Source organism: Maniola jurtina, chromosome 21, assembly GCF_905333055.1.
Source record: "Maniola jurtina chromosome 21, ilManJurt1.1, whole genome shotgun sequence".
NCBI classification, from domain to species: domain Eukaryota; kingdom Metazoa; phylum Arthropoda; class Insecta; order Lepidoptera; family Nymphalidae; genus Maniola; species Maniola jurtina.
Genome location: NC_060049.1, coordinates 2,846,168 through 2,872,912, shown reverse-complemented (window position 1 = coordinate 2,872,912; position 26,745 = coordinate 2,846,168). Strand labels below are relative to the sequence as shown.

The 26,745-nt window shown below is 38.6% G+C and overlaps 2 protein-coding genes and 1 long non-coding RNA gene across 4 annotated transcripts in view; 1 reads left to right on the top strand and 2 right to left on the bottom strand.

Moving 5' to 3' along the window:
- Positions 1 to 23,119, bottom strand: part of LOC123876309 (transient-receptor-potential-like protein) — a 27,117-nt gene extending 3,998 nt beyond the window's left edge. Inside the window, exons 1-17 of one of the 2 annotated variants that reach the window (XM_045922530.1) lie at positions 23,032 to 23,119; positions 20,724 to 20,845; positions 18,962 to 19,205; positions 17,840 to 17,982; positions 12,868 to 13,048; positions 11,948 to 12,139; positions 11,316 to 11,550; positions 10,708 to 10,860; positions 9,719 to 9,974; positions 9,318 to 9,451; positions 8,381 to 8,504; positions 4,894 to 5,089; positions 4,021 to 4,182; positions 2,858 to 2,977; positions 2,405 to 2,507; positions 885 to 1,083; positions 60 to 166 (exon numbers count right to left, since the gene is read on the bottom strand). In XM_045922530.1, the coding sequence (XP_045778486.1) occupies positions 60 to 166; positions 885 to 1,083; positions 2,405 to 2,507; positions 2,858 to 2,977; positions 4,021 to 4,182; positions 4,894 to 5,089; positions 8,381 to 8,504; positions 9,318 to 9,451; positions 9,719 to 9,974; positions 10,708 to 10,860; positions 11,316 to 11,550; positions 11,948 to 12,139; positions 12,868 to 13,048; positions 17,840 to 17,982; positions 18,962 to 19,205; positions 20,724 to 20,845; positions 23,032 to 23,058 (2,698 nt within the window). In that variant the 5' untranslated portion in view covers positions 23,059 to 23,119. Of the gene's footprint in view, positions 1 to 59; positions 167 to 884; positions 1,084 to 2,404; positions 2,508 to 2,754; positions 2,978 to 4,020; positions 4,183 to 4,893; positions 5,090 to 8,380; positions 8,505 to 9,317; positions 9,452 to 9,718; positions 9,975 to 10,707; positions 10,861 to 11,315; positions 11,551 to 11,947; positions 12,140 to 12,867; positions 13,049 to 17,839; positions 17,983 to 18,961; positions 19,206 to 20,723; positions 20,846 to 23,031 lie in introns of both variants that reach the window. The other variant, XM_045922529.1, reaches the window with a different exon arrangement.
- On the bottom strand, positions 5,649 to 7,617 carry LOC123876311 (tektin-1). Its single transcript, XM_045922534.1, has one exon. It carries the CDS (start codon positions 7,124 to 7,126, stop codon positions 5,840 to 5,842), a length of 1,287 nt encoding a protein of 428 aa, XP_045778490.1. The 5' UTR covers positions 7,127 to 7,617; the 3' UTR covers positions 5,649 to 5,839.
- Positions 8,750 to 26,745, top strand: part of LOC123876318 — a 26,577-nt gene continuing 8,581 nt past the window's right edge. Inside the window, exon 1 of the long non-coding RNA XR_006798319.1 lies at positions 8,750 to 8,879. This is a non-coding gene — a long non-coding RNA (uncharacterized LOC123876318). The remainder of the gene's footprint in view (positions 8,880 to 26,745) is intronic.

Sequence of the window (26,745 nt, the reverse complement as noted above, 5' to 3'; positions counted from 1 at the left end):
AAAATATCCATTACTAAACGCATAGATAAACGAAACTGTGTGATTGAGACTAAACCTACCAGGAATGGGTGTTCGTAGGACCAATCGTTTAGCTTCGTCAATAGCGCGTTGCAGATTCTGCTGGTTCTTAAACGACTGTCGAGACCGACAACGGCCGATTTGAGACCTGAACAAAATATAGACCATAAATTTTGATGAGGATGTGAAACGACAGTCAGCCCGCTGGACGGACGACCCTAAGAAGAGATAGTGAAAAGGCGAATTTAAGAAAGGCGGAGGATCATATTGAATTCTGAACCAGAAAGTTCTGTGTCCAGCAGTTAATGCAGTTGGGCTAGTGGTGATAATGGAGAAATATTGATTACTAGCGACCACCTGCAGCTTTGCTCTTGTAGAAATTTCAAAAAATCCGCCCTTATTATAGAGCAAAATTTAATATTTAGAGGTGGGTTTTGACTGGGCGTTGATAAGTCAGTTAGGAATTTTCTTTTGACTTATAAATTTATTGATTTCAAACCGTTGAATCTGAAATATGTGTATAGTTCAGTACGTCCATTCGAAATTCAAAATTCAAAATATTTTTATTCAATTAGACTTTTACAAGTTCTTTTGAATCGTCAAAAGCATCTACCACTGGTTCGGAATGCCTTAAAAAATATCTAAGTTACTCTCAAGTCTCAAGACGCACCTAAAAAATACTTGTTACTGCCTCGATAAAAGATGGCGACCTCAAAACAGCTGATCTGTTTAGCGGCAATTTTAGGCGGGAGTGAATGAATGTAACTGCAGTCCGAAAAAAGATCTAAGTTACTCTCAAGTAACAATCTCAAGACGCGCCTAAAAATTTTTTTGTTCAATAAAAATATGAATGCCTAAAAACTTACGATATTCCTGTAGCAGCTAATGTCTGATCCCACTTGGATCCCTTAGCGGCCGCGGCAGCCATCCTGGCAATTCTCCTGAACCTAGACAGACTGTCCTCGTGTACTGGTCTACCATCTTCCTCCACAGTCGATACTGGCGCTACGTGGAAGTCCTTCATCAATCGACGCTCCCAAACCTTCATGCGTTTGGCGAGTACCGCTAAAAATGCAAAAACAATCTAGGTACTTGGTAATGATGATTTTTCTTCGTTATTAGGGTTCCGTACCTCAAAAGAAAAACGGAACCCGTATAGGATCACTTTGTTGTCTGTCTGTCTGTCTATATGTCTGTCTGTCCGTCGTGTCTGTCAAGAAACCTATAGGGTACTTCCCGTTGACCTAGATCATGAAATTTGCTAGGTAGGTAGGCTTTAAGTAGGCACAAGTACAGGAACAAATCTGAAAACCGCGAATTTGTGGTTACATCATTTAAAAAAAATTAAAATGTGTTTCAATTTTCAAAATAAAATAACTATACCAAGTGGGGTATATGAAAGGGTGTAACCTGTACATCCTAAAACAGATTTTTATTTATTTTTCATGTATTTTTTGATTTATCGTGCAAAATGTCAGAAAAAATACCCGAGTCGGTTTTTTTTTTAAAGGAAAAGAACCCATGACTAATATTCCCCTTCCCTTCTGACTTAAGCGTTAAGCTTTAGTGTAACGGATGGGATAGAAACTTCTTGACCGTTAAGTTATTGAAGCTAAGTTATTAACCTATCTTTTAAGTTCACGAACGCATCTAGAAGTTTCTGGGGGCTTAAGTTCCCAGAGCCAAGTAATTGAACACATTGATACTTTTCCTGGATGCCTGGTTTTCTAGGTTCGCATTCTACCAATCAATGTAAATACACTCGAACGCTTGACTGGAATGGGCAGCGCTACATTATTCAATGGTGCAAGGTCATTGCCGGTTGGATTTCTCTCCTAATTTAAGGAATCACAACCGAAGATGCTCTTCACATTGTTTCGGTAGTAAATCCAGCTAGTCAAATGTAAACCCATAATGCTGGTCTTAAAAATAACTCCACACCTTCCTAAATCCTACCCATCCTATAATAATCGTTTAATGTAGGAGTATCTAAAAGCAAAACCGTTTATTGAAATAGATACTATCGGAAGGTCTACCTACTCATTATAATATTATTATCGCCTAAATATAAACCACCTTTGATCCTCAAAATATTAGACTGAGCCTAGCGGTAAGTGCTGTGGCCTTAAACAGTCCGGAGTTCAATACGCAGGTACATCATTTTGGGAATTTATGATATCTAAGCTGGGTTTAGTTGTGGGTCTATCTACTGCCATTCCCTATAACTGAAAAACTGCTGTTAAACTAGCTAGTTAGCTGAAAAACTTTACTGTAATTTACCATGAGTGAAGTATTTGGTCGTCACCAATCCGTCGGTTCTACCAGAACTAGTCACCAAAGGATTATTTTCTTCTTAGGTCTTATACCAGAAAAAGAGCTAACTTACCCTTCTCCTTCCTATCAGTGAAGGACACGTCCATGCCGTTCCTCTCGAACACTTCAAGCAGTTCGTATCTCAACGCTGATACATCTCCCTTTAGCTCGTTGATGTCATCTTCTGTGTCTAGATTATCATCTACCTTTCTGTGGCTAAGCCCAAAAGTTGACATCCCCATTTCAAGTCTTCCAATCCATCTTAGGACTGCATCATAACTTACCATACAGGTGAGACGGCAATCAAGCACTAACTTGTCACTAAATAAAAAATCCTTTGGTCGTCACCAACCTGTCAGAAATACTTACCGAAGGATTATTTTCTTCTTAAGAGCTCTTATACCAGAAAAAGAGCTAACTTACCCTTCTCCTTCCTATCAGTGAAGGACACGTCCATGCCGTTCCTCTCAAATACTTCAAGCAGTTCGTATCTCAACGCTGATACATCTCCCTTTAGCTCGTTGATGTCATCTTCTGTGACTGGATCGTCATCCATTTTCCTGTGCATTGCGGAGACGTAACGCCATACCAGAGCACGCATAACTGCAGTGTACCGCACATCGTCTCTTTCTTTCTGTTCCTGCTCCTAAATGAAATATTGTTCTATTAGTTACTAGCTTATGCCAGGAACCCCTATTTTACTCCCTTAGGTTGAATTTTCCAAAATCCTATCTTAGTGGATGTTTACGTCCTAAACGCTGTCTGCATGCCAAATGTTTTCCTTTTATATGTTTAGATTACTTAATAGCTTTTAGATGAATTACTGAAAGTACTGTCCCACTTATCGGGCTTACAAAAACACTTGGTCACAATTATGACGAAATTTCTGTTAGGTAATAATTTTGCAGTAGTCAGTTATTTTGTGGAGGAGGCGTCGACCTTTCATACTACCATTTCATCAAACGTAAACAACAAGCTCAACGCATACCTACTTACGCTGAGCCTGAAACTCATTCAGTTGTATTTCTCTGTGCAATTCTGTTTCAGAAATCGGGATCGACAACCCTTAACTACTGGTAAACAATAATGTATATCGATTACGACTGACAAATCACAATCTCTCCGAAAGCTTTATTATTTTAATCAATGCCGTCGCGCCCCGCGGCGCTACTCATTTGATACTGTTTTACTGAATACCTACACATACAACCACAGATGTATGTAAAATAAAGGAAAACCTATAAAATCTACAGCTACGAGTACCTACATAATGCAAAAGAAAGAAAGGTAAAATAATAAGAAATTCCGTTATAGCGAAGGTCTTGATTTTTTTTGCAGCTATCTACCGCTAGGTAGGTACCTCTTTTTTTTATACACAGGAAATGCCTAACGCATACCCTTCCGTCAGGGGAAATGGAGAGGTTATGTGGGGCTTGCACCTTTGTTTGTTCCTCAACGGACTGGCGGTTGCGCGGGTCTCACTAAGGTAGTATTCACTGCACTTCCGCCAGGTCTTGACCCGCCGCCAAGCGGACGGGTCCCATCGCTAGGCTGGCTGCTACCAGATCCGTCTTTACGACATTCGATTTTTTTTATGTAGCAAATACACACCACCACCCTATTAAAAATTCTAAAATTGCTGAAAATTTGCTATTTTAAAAAATAAAAATAGCAAAAGTAAGAACCAACCTTGAAAGTCTCCACTTGTTCTTTCTTCCTCATGCCCAGCATCTTCATGATGTTTTTGGGAGTCGGCAAGATGTTGAACGGAGGAGGAAGAGTGGCGCTGTCCTCGAAGTAGCTCATCCAGAGGCGGGTGCGAGCGAACTTCCATTCGACATCCGAATGTTGCTAAGTGAAAAAAATTGTGTAAAAAAATTACGCTAGCTTTTTCCTCTTTTTTGTCTAACTCATTAGGAGGCTCCAGAAATGCGTGTAGCATTTTTTTAAATTCATACAAGTTAGCCTTCACACTAATATTAATATTATAAAGGCGAAAGTTTGTATGTTTGTGTGTGTGTGTGTGTGTGTGTGTGTGTATGTTTGTTACTCCTTCACGCAAAAACTACTGGACGGATTTGGCTTAAATTTGGAATGGAGATAGATAATATCCTAGATTAGCACAAAGGCTACTTTTTATCCCGGAAAATCAAAGAGTTCCCACGGGATTTCAAAAAACCTAAATCCACGCGGGCGAAGTCGCGGGCATCGGCTAGTTGACTATAATGTCACCTGGTGGTGATGCCAGTCGAAGATGGAAGCGGGCTAACTTGGAAGGAGTATGGTAGTTTTTATTAAAACTTGGTTTCTACAAGGCATCGGCATTGTACCGGAACGTTAAATCGCTTGGCGGCAGTGCTTTACCGGTAGGGTGGTAACTAGCCACGGCCGAATCCTCCTACCTCCTCCCAGACCAGACCAGAAATTTAGGAATTAAGTATAAAATTCCAAACCCCTGCCGGGAATCGAACCCGGGAACTTCCACTAATAAGACCACAGCGCTTACCACTGCACCAGGGAGGTCGTCAACAAAGATCAAATTAATAGCTCCTGTATATTTACCTCGATCATAGCATAAGAGTTGGACATCATAGCAATGAGGAGGTTCAGCAGCACGATCACGTTGATCACAGAGTATGACCCGAACATGAGGAGGCCCCAGAAACGCGTGTAGCTCTTGATGCCGGCCAGCTCAAAGTTCTCTAGACCGACCATGCCGAAGGACGCCCAGAAGAGTGATTGCGAAGCTTCGAATACGCTACATAGAAAGTTTTCAATAAACAAACACATTTTGTCAGAAAATACAAATAAATAACACTTGACCGAAGATCGTGGCTCAAGAATTTAAGCCAATGGTCCGGGTACTCGATCTCTTCTCCGCGTAGCAGCGCCCAAAATGCAGATAGCCCTAATGGTTGCCAACCTCCGGTGGGAGATGGCACTTCAAGAAGAAGAAGACAAAGAAATAAATGAGAAATTATAAATAATCCTGTTTTGATAACAATTTAAATGTTGATTATATCTATTCATAGTTGATACTGAAACTATCCAGTGAAAAAAAAGTGATCGTATCTGGACGTCGGTTTCAGAAAAGTTACCCGATTTAGATGAACATTGCTACCAATAGAATCTGAGAGGTTTTTGGCAAAAATTACTGAAAACTTTAAATGAAATATTAATAATTAGAAATTAAAACAGATCAAAAAAATCAGTTTAGTGTAAAACGTTCAGAATATGACTAGCAAAAAGGTACATAGCTATAAATGATTTTTTACAAAATGAATTTATGATGATTTGAACATAAAAATGAATGTCTAGTAAAAATTAATAATTAAGGACACACAGTATTGCTTTTCAATTTTGTTTATTATGATAATACTCATGTATAAATTGTGTGAATTGCTCTAACTTAGATACAAATCCTATATCAAAATGTAGCACAAACAGTTATACTCTATTGCAAATAACGCTACAAGCATCCAAAACCACACGGAACTCTTGTCAAAAATTAGTAAGCATGGTAATCCATAGTAGCACGCAGCGTCATACAATCAACTTCATCTATTTTCAAAGTATTCATCTTCACATTAATATCTTCTTCCAATTGGATTTGGGTTTGAAGAAGATAGCGTAATGACGAATTCGCTTCATGGAGCATTTGTTGAAGTTGCTCAGTACTGTGACGTAGCATCTCACATTCATAATACAAGGCCTGGCCGGGCGGGTCTTTGACTAATTCCGCGCCAACTCTTTGAGCTCTTCTTCCTAGCCTTGTATGAGCTAAACCAACATATCCTTCCTTAGCAGACAAAGCTTTTTGTAATTCCAATATATTATTCTGCATATCTGCAATCTTTTGAGTTGTCTCCCGATGCATATCTTCAAGCTTCGCTTTAGCCCTCTTTGTATCTTCAATACGTTCATTGAATTCATGATTGCATTTATTAAACGCACTCCATAAATCATCAATAACTTGTTTCAGTAGAGTGTCGATAAAAATCTTTATTGGACGAGAACTCGTCACTTCTCTAGCAGCTGATTGGATGTTTTTAGCCGAATACGCGTTATACTCTTCAGCGGATATATTGGCTGGATCAAGGCTGGTGTAACCTTCGTAAACGGAGAGACATAAATCGGTCGGTTTCATTGATAGAGAACCTTTGTCCACATCGATTGCTGCTTGTTTGTATTGTAAATCGCGATCGAGAAGATAGCGGGTGGAACGTAGACGTCGCATTTGTTCGTTCAACTGTTCCAAAGCTCGTTTAAGTAGGCTTTGCCCTCCAAGAATAGTTGTTATTTCTTGCTGAAGAGCATGCTCAACTTCGTCCACTACTAAATCGATGCCGATACGGCCATCGCGAAGCATTAAGCATTTTCTGCATATCGTCAACGCATTAGTTTGTAGCGATGAAAGGCAATCTTGTAAGCGAGTTTTATAAACGCTGAGAGCTTCTAGCTCGAGGCATATTTCTTTCCTCTGTAGCTGTAACTCTTTTTTGTTGAACTCTATATCGCCAATTCGCTCTTCTAGCCGTCGATCGGATGTTGCTTTCATGATGGAAGCTCGTTCGGCAGTTTCTTCGCGGATTCTTTCACATTCTCCTAAAACTCTATCGGCTAACTGTTGTTGGTCCTCGGTGTTTCTGCAGCGTTGGTCGTTGCTCATCTTCCATTCTGCTAGAGTAAACTTAGCAGATCTAGGTGGCATGCATACTATTGCTTGTTCGGATAGCCTTGTCGTTGCAACAGGCGCCCCTATTACATTTCGCACACCGAATTGAGCTTCACACATTTTGATTATAAATTAAAAATTACTCACAAAATTTTACGAAAGTATTTCAAAAGTAAAGAAAGCGTCAAGCTGACAATACGAACGGAGCTTTGAGAATGACAAACAATGACGAAACTTATTAGTGTCATGGAAACGGCGCGTGGCGTACAAAAAGTTCGATCAAACAATTAAATTCTTATGGTTTCCACCTGTCCACTCTTTCGCATGTAGGTATATAGGTAAGCAAGGTACTTAGCAGATAAACTCAATACTAAAATGTATGCTTATTTTCTTAATTTTTAAATAGATTTCTAAATACGATGATGAATGTTTTCATAAAAACACAAGATGCAGCGTACAAGCCTTTTTGAACTTCTTTAATTTTAACTTTATTAACTTTTAAGTAGATTGTTTTATAACATCGCCCGGAATTTAATTAAATAAGTAGGTAGGGAGATCGCTTTTGTCGAAAAATGTTACAACTGATAGATTCTTGCTATAAATAATTGAGATGACTGTATAATGGTAATCAATGATATTATTTATATTTTATAATATAAAAATATATTTATAATATAATTATATTTTATAATATATAAAAATAAGGAGATATGGCTAAAATGAAAACTTTAGTGCTGCCGTATTAGGTCATATTCGTGCGTACTGTATTAAAAGGTATAGCTGTCTATTCATCATCCACGTAATATGAATTGCCATGTATGATTAAAACATATCTATGGATGTAAATATGAATGTAACAATGGTAACAATTTACACAGTTAAATAGCTTGATTGCCATAGTTGTAGTAAAATTAGAACAATTAATTTAGTAAGTAATTAACTCTAAGTAATTAACGCTAAGATTTTTCGGGACAAAAGATAGCCTATGTCTATTCCCGGGATACAAAAGCATCTGACGATGCTAGAGGTCAACGAACGTTCCATAAATAGGTAACTCGAAGTCAATGGCGCATCGTAGGTGGGGCACTGATCCAAGTTTTCCACACTATACAATGCGGGTTTGAAAAATACTAAATCACTAAAACTACAAGATAAGGCAAATGGTTACTGGCGTTGGATTGTGTTAAGGTAGCATAAGTTTTTGCTAACTTTTGGTTACACCTTGTCATATTAAGTAAGTATGGATAGGTAGCAAAGGAAGTAAATATACAATACAACACAATCTTTCCTAGCATACTTTCCGAAAATCTAGCTGCATGACTGTCTACTATAAAGATCTAAATATTTAGACCTTTATCCTCAAAACGAACTCACTTCCCAAAGCTACGCCACTTCATGCAGGAATCGCCCGCATTGTCCCAGTCAGGCAAACCACCCGGCAGTACATAACACTTGCTTTTTTCCAAGTCGGCAAAGTACCAAAGCAATTGGTTCAGACCTTAACGTTTATAAAAAGCTGTGATAGCCCGGCGGTTAAGATGTTGGCCTCTTATTCAGGAGTCTGGGGTTCGACCCGGGCAGGCACCTCTGACTTTCTTTTATTTTTATTCAGATACAAGTTAGCCCTTGACTGCAATCTCACCTGGTGGTAAGTGGTCTTGTGTTGTAGTAATAAAATGATGTGATGTTTCGTATAGCGATAGTTTATGGGGCTAGAATTCATTGTTAAAGAGAATAATTTTAAAAAATAGAATTTAGAGTAATTTCTGCGCGAAAATATGTTTATGTTAAGAAATTGAAAATATTTGTCGTTTATCGTCTTGTGACGTCATTCATCGCCTTCCGTACAGTGTGACGTTAATTATTTAATTAGGTACCTATATTACAAATTTCGAAAAATCTACATTTTTGTTAAGATTGTTCTGTTTGATGATGAATTCGAACCCCATAAACATGAATATACAAAACATCACACCATTTTATTACTACAGTCCAAAACCATATTGCTTTAACGGTGAAGGAAAACATCGTGAGGAAACCTGCATGCCTGAGAGTGTCATCGAAGGTATGTGAAGTCTACCAATCCGTAGACCAGCGTGGTATACTCCCGTAGTCAGTACTCAGTAGTGAGCCAGCGTCCTTTTCTAGCAATATTAAATAGAAAAAGATGCAGATATTCTAAATTTAGTTTAGAGAAAGACAACAAAATCGCCTGCCAACAAAAATGTGTTTAATGCGAAAGGATCATGACCCTCAGCAATATAGGTAAGTACTTACATATAGAGACGTAACGTAGAGATAATAGACTTACCACAAGCAAAAGCGAAGAGCACTAAACTGTAGATGAAGAAGAACTTGACGATGTCTATGACCATTCGGCCGAGAGATATCTGCAGCGGGCCCAGATGAGGGTTGATTGAGAACAGATGCACCAGCTTCAGGGCACTGTAGAACGGACATCAAATTAAGTAGAAAATACTACACCCTATCTATGGATAGAAGTTGGTATAGGGCTCCCTTTGAGCTGTGCATTGATAAACAAAAAAATATTCAATTACACTTTTACAAGTACTTTTGAACAGTCAAAATGAATCTACCACTGGTTCGGAATGCCTTTCCTACCGAGAAGAATCAGCGAGAAACTAGATAGATCAGTCAGGCAGTCAGTCAGTCAGTAATCTTTTCCTTTTATATATTTAGATATAAACTTGCCTAAATATATTAGCCGCTGCAAACAATCCTTCTGCTATCAGCTGAGGATCGAAGGCATCCCAGTTCTCCCTGGGGATGAACCTGGTCTGCGGGTTCTTGGATATTTCCGCCGCTTGCTGGATGTAGGCCGCGAACCTCAGGAAGGCGACCATGACGTAGAGGAAGTTGCGAGTGAAGTCGATAAAGTTCCACATGTTTCGAAGGTAGGAGCGGATGCCTTGGACGTATATTTCTTGTGTTTCTTCCCAAATAAAGCCTGGTATGAGGGTGGGAAATCTTATCATTAACATTAAGTTCGTGGCTGTGAAATCTTTAGAAAAACTCATTTTTTTAATGAACTTGTAGTAAAATTCAATCAATTTTTGAAAGTATGTTTTAATTTAGGGCCTCGATAGCTCAACGGTTGAGGAGCGTACTGAATTCCGAAAGGTAGGCGGTTCAAACCCCACCCGTTGCACTATTGTCGTACCCACTCCTGGCTCAAGCTTTACGCTTAATTGGAGAGGATTGGGGAGTATTAGTCATGATTGGCATGGCTAATAATCTTTTTTTTTAATTAATGGAAGTATTGGTCTTTATTGTAGATACACTTTGTCTTCGCTCTCTTCACATCCCACATTCTTTTTTTCAGCTCCTCGCATCCAATCGAAGCCAGATACCTACCGAACCATCAACCCACTTTGTTTGGGGGCGCACTGATTTCGTTTTTCATACGTTGAGGTTAGAAAACCTTTCGACTCAACGTCAATCTTTTTCAGCTCATATGACCAGCTTATGTCCTTAGCTTAGCTTTGAGTACCTACAATGACGTTTACTTTAGTTTTTTAGCAAATTACACCCAATAGTAATTGTGTAAATGTACCATGACAGATTATCCAGTCTGTCTTTCCAGATCGTAAAGATTACAGAAATCCGCAAAACAAAAGGAAGAAAAGCGGCAGCAGAGAACAGAGAACAGAGATAGAGTTCCAAAAGGAGAAAGAACTTACCTAGAACATAAAAAGCAACGACCATCTCTAAATAGGTCGGTCCATTGCCTCTTTGCTTCTTAAGTTCCAATTGTAATTGCTTTACCATATTCTCAGTTCCGAATAATTGTATCACCTCCACTTCTGCTCTTAAAGACACCAGGATCAGAATAACTACAAAATAAACATATATTGTAGTAAATCAGCTACAAGTAATGGAAATAATTACGAAGTTCTTACTAGCAATCCATCTATTACGAACGGTTGACTCAGTCAACGGCCGACCGTTAAAAATTTAGAATCTGTAATCCATACTAATATTATAATAGCGAAAGTCTGTATGTCTGTCTAGCCAAGCTTTCATGGCCCAACAGTTAAACCGATTCTGATGAAATTTGGTGGAGAGTTAGTTTATAACCCGGGGACGGACAAAGGCTACTTTTCATCCCGGAAAATGAAAGAGTTCCCACGGGATTCATAAAGACCCATCCGCTTAACCGATTTGTATGAAATTTGGTACCGACATAGCTTGCGTCCCAGTACATAGGCAACTTTTAATCCCGGAAAACCAAACGGTTCCCACGGGATCTTAAAACCCTCAAGTGTTTTTATTAAAAAAAAATACTTACACAAAAAGAACAAATAACTCGACGCGTGTATCAGAAACTTCATAAACGGTTTCCTCATCAGCCTGCCAGTGGCACAGTTCGGAGCGATCATGTACATTGTGCAGTAAAACGGGAACATCATGGCGACTCGCAGTATTATCATGAACTTCTCCATGGGACTCTTTCTACGGAACCCTGGGACGCCTTCGTACCAGATTGCGGCCAGCAATTGTTGGATGTTGGGATGGGCGACGAACTAAAGGTTAAAAAAACCAGTCAAGTGCGAATTGGGTTCCCTTCGGTACCATAATACAAGATATTTTAATATTTTCATGTGCAACACAGCAAATATTGACAACAGCGCCATCTATATGTGATTTAATAAATGAGGTAATTTTTTCGTGAAAAAAATTAAAATGATTTTTTTGTGTGATGTAAACACAAATCTACGGTTTTTGGAGTTTTCCTTGTGCTATACGACCTACCTATCACCCAAATTTCATGATTATAGGTCAACGGGAAGTACCCTATAGGTTTTCTTGATAGACGGACACGACACACGGACAGACAGACGGCAAGACAGACAGACAACAAAGTGATCCTATAAGACAATACCACAACACCAGGTATCTGCTTGTTATAGAAATATTTGCCTTTTTCTGCTTGAAGTCGATGGCCAGTTCCAATCTGGCTAGCTTCATAGGGTCGCCGTCTTCAAAGGGCGGCGCCTCGGGGTCGTGGTTCAGTATGATGGCCAGCTCATGCGAGCCTCGGGTCTGGTCCAGCAGGTCGACTGCGAACTTCTGCACTCGACGCCGAAGCTCAAGGTACTCGTTTTTACTTTCCTAAAATAAAAAACTGTTCACTACCAAGTGGCGTTTTCCGAATCGGGGTTCCTGCTGAAAACCAGCGCTGTATGTTTTTAACCCCCGACCCAAAAAGAAGGATGTTATAAGTTGGACATGTGTATCTGTGTATCTATCTGTGGCATCGTAGCTGCTAAACTAATGAACCAATTTTAATTTAGTTTTTTTTTTGTTTGAAAGGTGGCTTAATCGAGAGTGTTTTAGCTATAATCCAAGAAAATCGGTTCAGCCATTTGAAAGTTATCAGCTCTTTTCTAGTTACTGTAACCTTCACTCGTCGGGGGTGTTATAAATTTTTAATTTACACTTGTGTTTATGTGTGTTCTTCGATTATTATTTGAAGACGTCTGGACCAATTTGGTTTTTTTAAAGGGTATACTTTGCAGGTAGTCCCATATAAATTTGGTGAAGACCTGATGAATATCTTCGGAGATGGAGAACAGAACTCCTCAATAGATAAGAGAAAATTGCTCGTGATCAATGTAATAGCTTAGTAACCAGTACGTTTTTAACTAGGCATAGCATATTCTAATACAGTGGGGCCACTAAAAATTGTAAAATAAAAATTTCAAAAAACCGACTTCAATAACTACAAACATTTAAAAGTAAAAAATATTTTTTATTTTTACAGCGCTCACCACTGCGCCAGGGAGGTCGTCAAACTCTATTCCCTCACTCTCATAGCTAGATAGAAGGAATTAACGTACCTGTTCAGCAAAAGCCAATGTCCTAAGCTCCCAAGACAGCTGGAAGGCGGTAAGGATGGGATCAGTGGCTGATAGTGCGATGAGTGATGGTGATGACAACGCCCTATACGCGTTCAGTCGAGCCATTGAGTATCTGAGGGAATCTTCCGTTGAAAGCCGCACACAAGTGTCGCAGCCACACCTGGGAACAACAGCGTAGGTTGACAAGGAACGAAAGAAGGAATAAAGCATTATTCATTATTAATAACGTCATTATCATTATTAATCATTATTAATGCATTATTCTTATTTATTAATCATTACTACCTACTCGTACGAAACGTTTTTGCTCAACATGTCTGATACTAACCGCTAAAGTGTGCAATGCCTCTCCGGCTTCCGTGTTTCCTGCCAAGTGATGATTCTTTTATGTGATTTTGTGAATTAAATTTATCGTGAACACATTTCAATTATTTTTTTGTATGATATAACCACAAATTCACGGTTTTCGGATTTATTCCTTTACTTGTGCTATAAGACCTACCTACCTGCCTTTCATGATCCTAGGTCAAAGGGAAGTACCCTATAGGTTTTATTGACAGACACAACAGACGGACAGACAGACAGACAATAAAGTGATCGTGATAAGGGTTCCGTTTTACCTTTTGAGGTACGGAACCCCAAGAATAGTAAAAAATTCAAACCTGCGTGATCAAAGCGACTACGAAACGGGAACGACGGCCGCGCGGCGGTCACCTCCCACGATATTAATTAATGGCACCTTGCACACCTTCACGATAGCCCAGTGGTTAAGCCGTTCGCCACCTAATGGGGAGGTTGGGAGTTCGGTCCCGGGCACGCACATGTAACCTTTAGAAGCTATGCGTGTTTTAAACAGTTAAATATAACTTGCTTTAACTGTGAAAGAAAACATCGCGAGGAAACCTGCATCATGCATGCCTGAGAGTTGTCCATAATATCTTCCAGTGTTAAGTCCGGAATACACTTTGCCGGCGTGATAGTCTATGCCTAAACCTTTTCATTCTGAGAGTAGACCTGTTCTCAGTAGTGAGCCGGTAATGGGTTGATCATGATAAAGTGTAAAGCTTGTGCTACGAAAGCTACGACAATAGGGTCGCGTTCACACCATAACCTTTCGAATTTAGACCCCAATTTCACGATGTCTCGAATTCTATGGCCAATTAGGTAAGTGAATTAAATAAAATTGATTACCTTAAGTTTGTAGCCATGACCTTTCAATAGAAGCCATAGAAGTACTACTACCTACCTACTACCTAACTAGTATTGGCTATTGAGGTAGGTATGCCTACTCTACCTTATAAAACTCGAAATACGCAAAGGTCAATAATTATAATATTGTCATGGACCTATAAATACATTATTGTACTAGCTGTGGCCGCGACTTCGTTCGCGTGGAATAGCTCTCAGCGCGCTTTGTATAGACACGGACGCTCAGGCGCGAGGCGTGTAGTACGTACTCTGTACGTTAAAAATGTTCGCCGTGATTCTTTAAATTGATATAACTTTTTTATTTATGAACCGATTGACATGAAATAAACACTAAATATTAAGTGAAGCTTACTACAATATATTAGTGAAAACCGTATCTAAATCAAATTAGCCGTTTCTGATATTAGCGTGCACAAACACACAGACAAAAAAATATTAATTACAACTTTGGTTCGGCATCGATATAATAACAACCCCTGCTACTTTTTTTTATATATTTCCATTGTACAGACACCACTTTTCTACAATTTTATTATATGTATAGATTACAAAGGAGAAGGCGAATTCGTAGGATTGTGTGTCACATCGCGTAGCGACTGCGTAGATATTGTTACAAGGTTGCAATTTTTCACACCTAGTACTGAATTAATTTGGCAACATTTTCCAAAACTAAAAAAATGCGAATACTTATTATACAGGGTGTTTGGTAATAAGTATATAAAGACGACACGCACCCATACTACTTTGATCTGATAAATACAATGCTGAAGTATAATGACGAAATAAAATTATAAAAATTTCCATACAAAATTTTAAATATCAACTTCAATCAAGAAAATGTTATCTATACAATATCAACTCTTGCTGGCAAACTAAGCTCTGCTGCTTACGCGGTTAGAAAGATTCGACAATTAACTGACGTGGAGACCGCAAAGATAGTATATTTTGCTTATTTTCATAGTATTATGTCTTATGGAATCTTAATATGGGGTAGAGCGGCAGATATTGGGAGAATTTTTGTACTACAAAAAAGGGCAATACGCGCAATTTATAACTTAAAACCACGCGATTCACTTCGAGAAAAATTTAAGGAAATAGGTATCCTTACCGTAGCCTCTCAATATATTTACAACAACATAATTTTTGTAAGACAAAATATTCTTAGTTACAAGAAGGTTGGTGATCTACACAACAGGCTGACTAGACACCGTAACAGGCTTGCGACTCCTACGCTCCGTCTCAGGAAGGTCCAAAAGTCATTTGTGGGAATGGGTATAATCTTCTATAACAAAATTCCTCAGTCAATTTTGGACTTGCCTTTACACAGGTTCAAAAAATCTATTAAAAATATGCTCTTGAGAAAAGCATATTATACTATCGAAGATTATGTAAATGATAAAAAAGCGTGGATTTGAACTTCGATTCGCTCCAGCAATGCGCAGGACTTCAATTGCTTTTATACATGGCATAATATTGTATATCAAATCTTTGAAAAGAGCAACCGCCGAGTTTCTTGCTGGTTCTTCTCGGTAGGAAAGGCATTCCGAACCAGTGGTAGATGCTTTTGACGATTCGAAAGAACTTGTAAAAGTCTAATTGAATAAAAACATTTTGAATTTTGAATTTTTTGAATTTTTAAAAAAATTATGTCAAAGTTTTCATGACCCTAACGTGCCCTAACTCACTGAGATCGTTGGCCATCTTTAGATAGGCCGAGGTCAACGATCTCAGTGAGTTAGGGCACATTAGGGCCATGAAAACTGGGTCATAAAAAAAATTGTATGGAAATTTTTGTAATTTTAATTCGTCATTTTACTTCAGCATTGTATTTATCAGATCAAAGTAGCATGGGTACGTGTCATCATTATATACTAACTAGCTGATGCCCGCGACTTCGTTCGCGTGGATGTAGGTTTTTTAAAATTCCCGTGGGAACTCTTTGATTTTCCGGGATAAAAAGTAGCCTATGCGCTAATCCAGGGTATAATCTATCTTCATTCTCAATTTCAGCCCAATCTGTCCAGTAGTTTTTGCGTGAAGGAGTAACAAACATACACACACACACACACACACACACAAACACACACACACACACACATACAAACTTTCGCCTTTATAATATTAGTGTGATTACCAAACATCCTGTATAGTACGCGACAGGTCGAGATGGCAATCGGAGCCGGGACACCCACAATGCCCCTGCGGTAACCCGGTTGTTCGGGGCGTCCCCTCACCTTATACCTCGATTTCCCTCTCGACCTGTCGCGTAGTTACTATAATCTACATCGTACAATGCCACCATCTTTTCAGCTAGGTGACTCGCTAAATCAGTGTCTAGAGGTTGGTGTGTTCTACATTGCTGCTTCACTGGGTGATATTAAAATATCATTTCGTAGAAAACCTTCAATGGATTAAAAAATGAGCTCGGTGGCTGTCATCTGATCTGGTGGTTGACACTGCGAATCAACCCGCTGGTGACAGCGTCGCTAGTGTAGAATTTGGTAGTGTTATTCAAGAAATTCGCCAAGAAAAAATGGAATAAATAGTCTTTCAACATAGCGAAGATTCAATATACATAGCTTAACAGAGGTCTCCCCGTCACTTGCTCCATACAATCGTAGTTCCAATTTCATTTGAATATTAAGCAACCAAAGTCCATGAAATGCAGACATATTCTAGAAACTAATATCTGTGCCTGTGGTGTTTTAGATTTTTTTTAAATATGTAGTTTTAAAATTTCATGGACTTTGGTTGCTTAATATTCAAATGAAATTGGAACTACGTTTGTATGGACCGAGTGACGGAGAGACCCCTCTTGTGCCCGCGACTTCATCCGCGTGGATTTTGAAATGGCGGCTGAAGCGGCTCCAGACACAATTTAACCATTTTGCCCACCAGCGGGGTGATTCACTAACTTAGTGTGTGGAATAGGTAAACCCACCCGGGCGAACCCGGGGGCTAGTCAACTAGTATTTTAATTAAAAACACTGAATATCATCTTGTAAAATGTCTCATAATTATTATAAAAAATTAAACTTGGTCTTGTGATTATTTTGATCAACTTTTAAGCGCTAAGTTTAGAAAGGCTAAGTAACTACCGAGTTTCTTTAAAGGTATCAATTTCAAAACTTTATCTTTTGAGCAAAAATAAATTCCCAGAAAGCCTATGGTGTCCTATTAGGTGTCACGTCAAAAGGTCACCGACCTTGAACTTGTACAATGGGTGATAATATCGGTCTACATATTTTGGCGTCTTGTTAAAAGGAATCCGACCTTGTACCTGCGCAGTGGGTGATTTATCGATGGATGGCTACTGGCTAGTAGTGCGTTATGAGCAGAAGAGTGAGCTCACACACAGGTCGTGGTCGCGTACCTATCATTGTTTCATTTCTTCACATCAATTCATCATTTAGTCATACATCGATAACTCACCCACTACGCAGGTACAAGGTCAGAGGCCTTTTAAGAATACGCCCAAATATGTTTATGTAGATCTACTTGGGTAGGTATGTATCATGCTTGATTGCTTGCAAACACTTTTCATATAATTAACCTAGACGATTGGTAATAATAATTCGGGATCTTGTACCTACTATTATTTATCAAAAAAAAATCAAAGAAACTCATTAAATTCATTTCAATAACTTATTTTTTAAGTTGTTTTATTTTCTCCGAAACTTTAACAATGAAACTTATAGCTAACTTAAGCTTATTCAAAAATTTGGGGCCTCGCGATAAATACCTAACATCATGTGGATCGGGCAGGGTGGCCCCGCGGTCGAGCAGGATCTTGATGATTTCGTAGTTGTTCTTGTGCGCTGCCAGCATCAGGGGGGTGACGTCAGGGGAGAAGGTCGCCGTGTCCAATTCCACTTTCTGCCAGCTCTATGTAAACAAGTGTAAATAAAAATTTATAACATCCCCGACAAGTGAAGGTTACAGTAACTAGAAAAGAGCTGATAACTTTCAAACGGCTGAACCGATTTGGATTACAGCTAAGAACACTCGATCAAGCCACCTTTCAAACAAAAAAACTAAATTAAAATCGGTTCATTACTTTAGGAGCTACGATGCCACAGACAGATGCACACGTCAAACTTATAATACCTCTCTTTTTGGGTCGGGGGTTAAAAATCAATCAATTTTAAGTGTCGATCGACAGTCCAACCACTTTATCAATAATAATAGAGTCGCAAGAATTACTTATCAAAGTTATTTATAATAATTATTACGAAATTACTAAACTTTGCCGCAACTTCGTCTACGAGAGATACCTTCCTACGAGTACTTAACAGGGCTCTCTCCGTCACTCGTTTCATACAATCGTAGTTCCAATTTCATTTGAATATTAAGCAACCAAAGTCCATGAAATTTTGCAGACATATTCTAGAAACTAATATCTGTGTCTTTGGTGTTTTAGATTTTTCTAAAAATATGTAGTTTTAAAATTACAGGGGCTCAAAGATTTGTACGTAAATTTTTAAGACCGCGTAACTTTGAAACCAAATATTTTAACAGAAATCTGGAAAACCACAGACATAGATATTAGTTTCTAGAATATGTCTGCAAAATTTCATGGACTTTGGTAGCTTAATATTCAAATGAAATTGGAACTACGTTTGTATGAAACGAGTGACGGAGAGAACCCTCTTAATTCAAAGTCAAGCTGTATGTTTAATTAGGTTTCTAATAAAGCCAAAGGAGTAAGTATTTAGTCCATTTACTTTCAAATTGCTAAAGTTTTGTGTCAGGTGGTCCAAAGAGCAATAAATAGATCGCAAAACTATAATAATTTATATTTCCTTTTCATCTTGGAAAATCAAAGAGTTCCCACGGGATTTTTAAAAACCGAAAAACTTCTTACATGCAGTCCGGGATCCTTATGTATCAACTCCTCATGTTCCAGCAGAAGTTCCACAGCTTCCACGAATTCAGCATTGATGGCCTGCAGGAGGGCATCCTTGGTCTGCACCCCCATCACCACGAGCAGTTCCAGCATCTCCATGTTCTCTCCATCGATCGCCAGGGTCAGGGCTCCACGGCCGAGGGCATCCACGCAGTTTATGTCTATACCCTGGTCCTTTAGGCGTATGGCTTTTTGGAGAATCCTGAGAATTTAATTAAATCACTACCCATCACTCCCCATATTGTAAATTGCGAAAGTGCTGGTTGGTTTGTCCTTCAATCACGCCGCAACGGAGCAACCGATCAGCCTGTTTTTTTTAACCGACTTCCAAAAAACACAAAAACACTTGACAATTTCACCAACGATATACGAAAAATATTACAGTCCCTGTATAATTTAAAATGGCTCAATGGAGGCCATTCTTCGATTTAATGTCGATAAATAGTACAGATAATACCAGGATTAGGATTTGTAGGGCAATATTTTATCAATTTCAACTAATTCTGCGCTCATATAATAGGACAATAAATAATTTTGTCGTTTGAAATGCATACAGTGACCAAAATCCTATTACTCCTATTTGCTACTGTTCGAGCAATAATTAGTTCGTGTGATTGTGATATAGGACAAAACAAATAGCAGCTACCTGCAATTATTGATTTAATTACGATTGCATTGAAAAACCATACACCAATGGTAAATAAACTAGAATAACTTTCTATGACTTTGACTTTGTAATAATGGGACTGGCTATCAAATTGAGTTAAAGATAGGTATCAATTAACAAGGAACCTTTTTTTATATCTTTAAAATCGATAAAGGGTGAGTCGGACTAATCAAAATTTCGAAATGGCTGCCATGAAAATTAAAAAAATTAAAGTGTTATTACATGTACGACGGTACGAAACATTTCGTGTGCGATTTCGACTCACACTTGGGAGATTTTTTATAACTATAATTTTATTGTATAATGGTACCTACTACCTACTCTATACAAAAGCTCTATTAAACTGTGATAGCCTAGCCCGCCTCATAATTGGAGGTCGGGGGTTCGATCCCCGGCACGCATCTCTAACTTTTAAGTAAGCACTTTCTTTAACAGTGAAGGAAAACCTCGTGAGGAAACCTGCATGCCTGGGAAATCTCCCTAATGTTCTCAAGGTGTGTGAAGTCTGTCAATCCGCACTTGGCCAGCTACGCTATGGCCAAAAGTCCTTCTTACTCTGAAAGGAGACCCGTGCTCTGTGATGAGCCGGCGCGGATCGGTTGATCATGATGACTCTACTCTACAGGGTGTAACCAGAACGCTAGCAAAAACTTAGCGTTATTATTATTATTATTTTGCGTTTTTGACTTTTGACTTTGACCTTTTGACTACCTAAACACAATCCAATATAAATTGACTTATGTTGTAGTTTTTGTTATTTAGAATTTTTCAAATCCGCAATGTATAGCGTGCAAAATTCGAGTCAATGCTCCACCTACGACGCGGCATTAACTCCGAGTGGCCTACTTACGTAACGTTCGTTGACCTCTAGGGTCAGTCAGACGTTTCATTTGTAATATATTGTGAATTTTTTAAAAATATAGGACTTTTCATTTATCTTTTTCGCGTATTTTTTTTTGTTGTAAGTATCTTATCAGTTATCAGTAGTTATAAGTTCGTTTTTGCTAGCGTTCGGATTACAGCCTATTTATTATAGGTAGGTACGTAACTTACTTTCTGACATTTGCCATGTCCCCTCTCTCCACGGCGAGCAGATATTTCTTCTCTTCCAGTGTGAGAGCTTTTGGCAAGGTCGGCAGCTTCATGGACTGCCGACCTACCATCCCAGGGTCGCCCTAAATATAGATAATATTTGTAGAGGTTAAACCAAACTGCAATACAAGATCATCCACAACAGTCATACTAGTACCAAACAGTTTCAATCCAACACTGAAGTGATTATTCCTTGTTTCTAATTTTCGTTAAAGTCGTTTTTAGGGTTCTGTACCTCAAAAGGTAAAACGGAACCCGTACAGGATCGCTTTTGTCTGTCTGTCCGTCTGTCGTGTGACGTGGCTTTTAAGAAAACGTATAGGGTACTTCCCGTTGACTGAATCATGAAATTTGGCAAGTAGGTAGGTCTAATAGCACAAGCGGCCCGTTCACACATGGGAGTCCGTTTTACTGGTACGTTTTTAACGGATGCGTCATAAATTTATGCTGTGTTCACACATAGGAACCGTATAACGTTCAACGGATCCGTCATTACTGGATGCGATGTGTGAACAGAAAACTCGCAGTATACCGACGCTATTCTACAAGGATGGATCTATCCGTTAAAATTCTACGTATCCGTATATTTCCCTTCCGTTCGTCCAGTATTCGATGACAAAACGGAATGTAATTTTTTTACGGAACGATATTTTTTACTGTATACAGAATACTGTGCCATGTGTGAAGTCGCTCATACAACTACATACGCCATCAACGAAAAAAAAACGTACACGATAAAACGGAACAGTAAAACGGAGACATGTGTGAACCGGCCGTAAAGGAAAAAATCCGAAAACAGATTTTTATTTATTTTTATGCATAATAGTTTTTGATTTATCGTGCAAAACCTTAGGGGTGGCTGTTTCAAAATCAATGGTGCAAAATGTTGGAAAAAATACCCAAGTACGGAATGGAAGGCTGAAAAAGACAATGCGCCAAGGCAATAACATTATATTTGAGCTTTTGTTGTAAACACAGTAAACAAAGTCGTACTTTGTCATCATAAGTAACCTTCAAAGCCTATGTCAACATAAATCGAATAAAAATCATGATTACGGTTAGGTTCAGTACGCGTAAAATCACGTGCAAATTCACGTGAATACACTTCGTAGTCATAGCCAATTATGTAAACATCCTTACAACAACGTTTAGGTTTGAAGGCTTCTAAAGACGATATACAATTAAAGAAATCTGATGCTGAGTCGGAGACCTAGGTCACACATGACTCTTTATTTAGTATAATATATTAATGCAGATCCTTTTTAAGGACCTGTCATCCCGTCTTGTGGAGTCCACGGGTGACCGGAGGTCTGACAGTTAGGACCTTGGTCAGCATATTAGTCTGGCCATTCAACCGTTTTTGTATTAGATATACCCACCCCTGATACAAAAACTAGTGCCCGTGTAAATGGTAACAAACAATTTATGAATTTTTATAATCACAATACCGTCGCCATTGCACCATGGGTTTTTGAAACCATATTTTAGCGGTATATCGTATACCTACTTGTTTCATAAACAAGAAGTCGTTTAGTTCTATTTCGGATTAGTTAAAAGGGTCTTTTGAAAATTTAGTTAGATGCAGGGAAATTCTGTTGGAAGATTACGATCACAGCTAATTTGGACCCTCCCGTATAGATTTAACTTTGCGATAAGAAATCATATAAAAGGTTAATTATTATCAAACCAAAATAAAGGCCTTTTCAAAATGGTCTTTTGAATCGTTAAATCTGATACTGACTGCAATCATGAAGGGTTAACGTGGATGACAGAGTTGTGATTATAATGGTTGTAATTGAATGAATTTATAGCATTTTGACGGCCTGTCTGGCGCAGTGGTAAACACTGTGGGAGATCCCGGGTTCGATTCCAGGCACGGGATTAGAATTTTAAATTTCTGAATCTCTGGTCTGGTGGGAGGCTTCGGCCGTGGCTAGTTATCACCCTACCGGCAAAGACGTGACACCAAGCGATTTAGCATTCCGGTGCAATGCCGTACCGTGTATAAACCAAAGGTTTAATAAAAACTGTCATTCCTATTTTATCCCGCTTCCATCTTAGACTGCATCGTCACTTACCACCAGGTGAAACTGCAGTCAAGGGCTAACCTGTATCTGAATAATAATAAAAACTGTAAATGTGGACTTCCATAACGCCGGAATCTCGTAACTCCCTGCGACTCATTTGATGTCATCTGCCCACCTATAATGGGGATCTATTTAAGTATGACAGGTATGACAAAAGTAATTTTGTTATGATGAGTACTTACGCCCTCCAAATCCTTTTTATCTCCCATCTTGGTATTTTTAGCAGGTTGTGGTTGGTGGTTAAAATGGAGAGCTATGCGTCCCCACAAGCGAACTCTGTAAGCAAAATTAGATATCAGATTCCTGATACGATCAAAAGAACTCTTACGCCCATATTCCTGCGTTCATGAGTCGGCAGGGATTAATCGGGATGATGGCAAGAGACCTGATAGATTGATGCTGGTTCCCTGGGAACGGGGACGGGCCCTTATATAGGATGCAACGTGCGTTGACACATTGGCCCCGTGTCATATCAGGGAGACAGCATCAAGACCAGGAGACGAAGCAAAAATGGATGAAACTGGTAAGCGGCGCAAATACGCATGCCTCTCTTATCGAGAGTTATTTTCTCATTTCACCTCAAGAGATGCATGTTAGTTGTGACAACGCATATCAATCGATTGCAATTATTAAGCAACGTTGACTCAAATCAGAAACTGGATGGATGACCGATTTTTGAGATCCAAATGTCACCTTTTTTTTCCTCCGTGCCTCGCATTTAAATCGGTGTGTTCTCTTGAGCACTACGTAGGTATAATAGCATTGGAGATAGACGGACAGACAGACAAAGCGGTTAAACTCATAACACCTCTTTTTTGAGTCAGGGGTTAAAAGAAAGTGTGTAAGTGTGTTATTTTTTTAACCGACTTCAAAAAAGGAGGAGGTTTTCAATTTAAATGTATTTTTTTTGTATGTTTGTTACGCGAGTACTCTGTCAATTATGAACCGATTTCGATGATTCTTTTCTATAATTATTATATTTTTTGGAGTCGGTGCCAATGAGGTGCCAATGTGGAAGCCCAAAAAAGGTATTATGAAGAATAATCGGTTCGCGTAGCTTATAATTGTCACCGGCTCCAAAAAATATAATTATAGAACTACATTAACTCTTGTATTACATAATATATTTGGTAACTAATTAAATTGTTTTTTAACCCCCGACCAAAAAAGAGGGGTGTTATAAGTTTGACGTGTGTATCTGTGTATCTGTGTATCTGTCTGTGGCATCGTAGCTCCTAAACTAATGAACCGATTTTAATTTAGTTTTTTTTGTTTGAAAGGTGGCTTGATCGAGAGTATTCTTAGCTATAATCCAAAAAAATCGGTTCAGCCGTTTGAAAGTTATCAGCTCTTTTCTAGTTATTACTGTAACCTTCACTTGTCGGGGGTGTTATAAATTTTTAATTTAGACTTGTTAATTTAGTATCTGTGGTTACTGGTAGTCGGTTTCAATTTTTTTTTAAATTTTTTTTTTTTTGTGTTCCACAGCTAATAATATGACCTCCGCATATAATTAGGTTATTCACATTGGTAATTCTCGCAAAAAACACAATGTAAGCATTTCTAGTGATCAACAACAATTCAATTAACAGTGTTGTAGGTGACATTTTACCCGTGCGAATAGGATTAACTGAAAATATTGTTATTGCTTTGGCTTCCGTACTACGACTCTTGTTTTATGTGATCAAAAATAAACGGAAGTGAATAGAATAGAAATATTTTTATTCAAATAAACTTTTACAAGAACTTTTCAATCGTCAAATGCATGACCACTGGTTCTGTATGATTTTCCTAGCGAGAAGAACCGGCGATTATAAATTATCCGGCGAATGTGGTGTCCATTAATTTTAGAGCCACGCAGAGTCAATGTAGAGTAGGTTCACGTGGCTATAATAATCCATACTTAATATTATAAATGCGAAAGTGTGTCTGTCTGTCTGTCTGCCTGCTACCTTTTCACGGCCCAACAGTTCAACCGATTCTGATGAAATTTGGTACAGAGTTAGGTTATATCCCGGTGACGGACATAGGTTACAAGATCCCGGAAAATCAAAGAGTTCCTACGGGATTCCTAAAGACCTATCCGCTCAACCGATTTGTATGAAAGGTACCGAGGTAGCTTGCGTCCCTGTAGTTGAAATAGGCAACTTTTTATCCCGGAAAATCAAACAGTTCCCACGGGATCTTGAAAAACCTACATCCATGCGGGCGAAGTCGCGGGCAACCTCCAGTCTAGTTAATTATAATTGTTAGGTACTACCGGCTCCAAAAAATGTTAATATAGAACTACATAACTCTTATATACCTACATAATAAATTACATTAAATATTTTTTATTTTTTAGTGTTTGTGGTAATTGAAGTCGGTTTTGATTTTATTCTTTGATTTTATTTTTTAATATTCTGGTATTATGCCAAATTACAACTTTCTAGTAACCTGTTGACGGACGTACGGACCGACAGACAGACGGACATGACTACAAGGGTTCTTGTACTGCGGAACCCAAAAAATTTAGGTTCAGTAGTGTGAGCTGTGAGCAAGAAATATTTTTAATTTTCGAATTAAAATGGTTCGCCATGCTTATAAATTTAGTATCTACATTTGGCGTTGAAATGTCCAAGCACAATTATTTTGTACTTAGCATGTTTGTTTTCTAAACAAAGACATTCCTAAACCATCGATTACTCGTATAATTGGATTGTCCTTAAGCAGCCGAAAGGCCGAAATGGATACCTATTCAAAATAGTTTGGGAGCCCGGACACTGAAATTTCTGTCCCATAGAAACAAAATGACACAGTTTGACGAGGTTTGTCTTGACGGAAGTATTTTGAATTAAATTAACTACTTTTAATCATAAAAAAATGTTTTACCGCTATCGCATGAAAATGTCCAGTAGAGCATGAGCATTTGATTGAAAATTGTATGCTTTTTCAGAAAAAACCGGCCAAGTGTGAGTCAGATTCGCGTACTGAGGGTTTCGTACTCAGGTATTTTTTCCAACATTTTGCACGATAAATCAAAAACTATCATGCATAAAAATAAATGTATACGTAAAGCCCTTTCATATGATACCCCACTTGGTATAGTTATCTTACTTTGAAAATTGAAACACATTTTAATTTTTTTTAAACGATGTAACCACTAACTCGCGGTTTTCAGATTTATTCCTGTACCTACTTGTGCTATAAGACCTACCTACCTTCCAAATTTCGTGATTCTAGGTCAACGGGAAGTACCCTATAGGTTTCTTGACAGACACGACGGGCAGACAGGCAGACAACAAAGTGATCCTGTAAGGGTTCCGTTTTTCCTTTTGAGGTACGGAACCCTAAAAATGTTTTACCGCCATCGCATGAAAATGTCCAGTAGAGCATTTCACTGAAAATTCATTGTATGCTTTTTCAGAAAAACATACCCTAGTACCTTTCACAATCTTTACTCAGCAAATCAGCGCTGCATGCTGACTCTATTATGTACAAGGCATATATGATATAGTTTACAGGTTTATGCTGAATTGGGTACTTTTGTTGGGTTTACATCACACTTGATGCCACGGCGGGCGTCGTGTTGCTGTTATTTTCCCTTTTTAGCTCATTGTATAGGTGGCGGAGGCGCCAAGATATAGGTACGAGGTAAGATGGCAAGGTAAGACGATGTGTGGCTTGTGACTAACAGTTTTTTCTTGCTTTCTTTTTCTTTGTCGTAAATATCTGTCATGCCCAGGTTATCTGTGGTCATGCCTATTTGAAGGAAGCGACAAGTACAATAAAGTTTTGCCGTGGTAGAGTAGAAATGTTAAGGCCGCTAATTGTGCCTATTTTTATTCTATTTTTATGTTTTGTTTTTCTGTTTTGGTGTTTAATAAAACATTTCTTTTACCACAGAACACTAATTA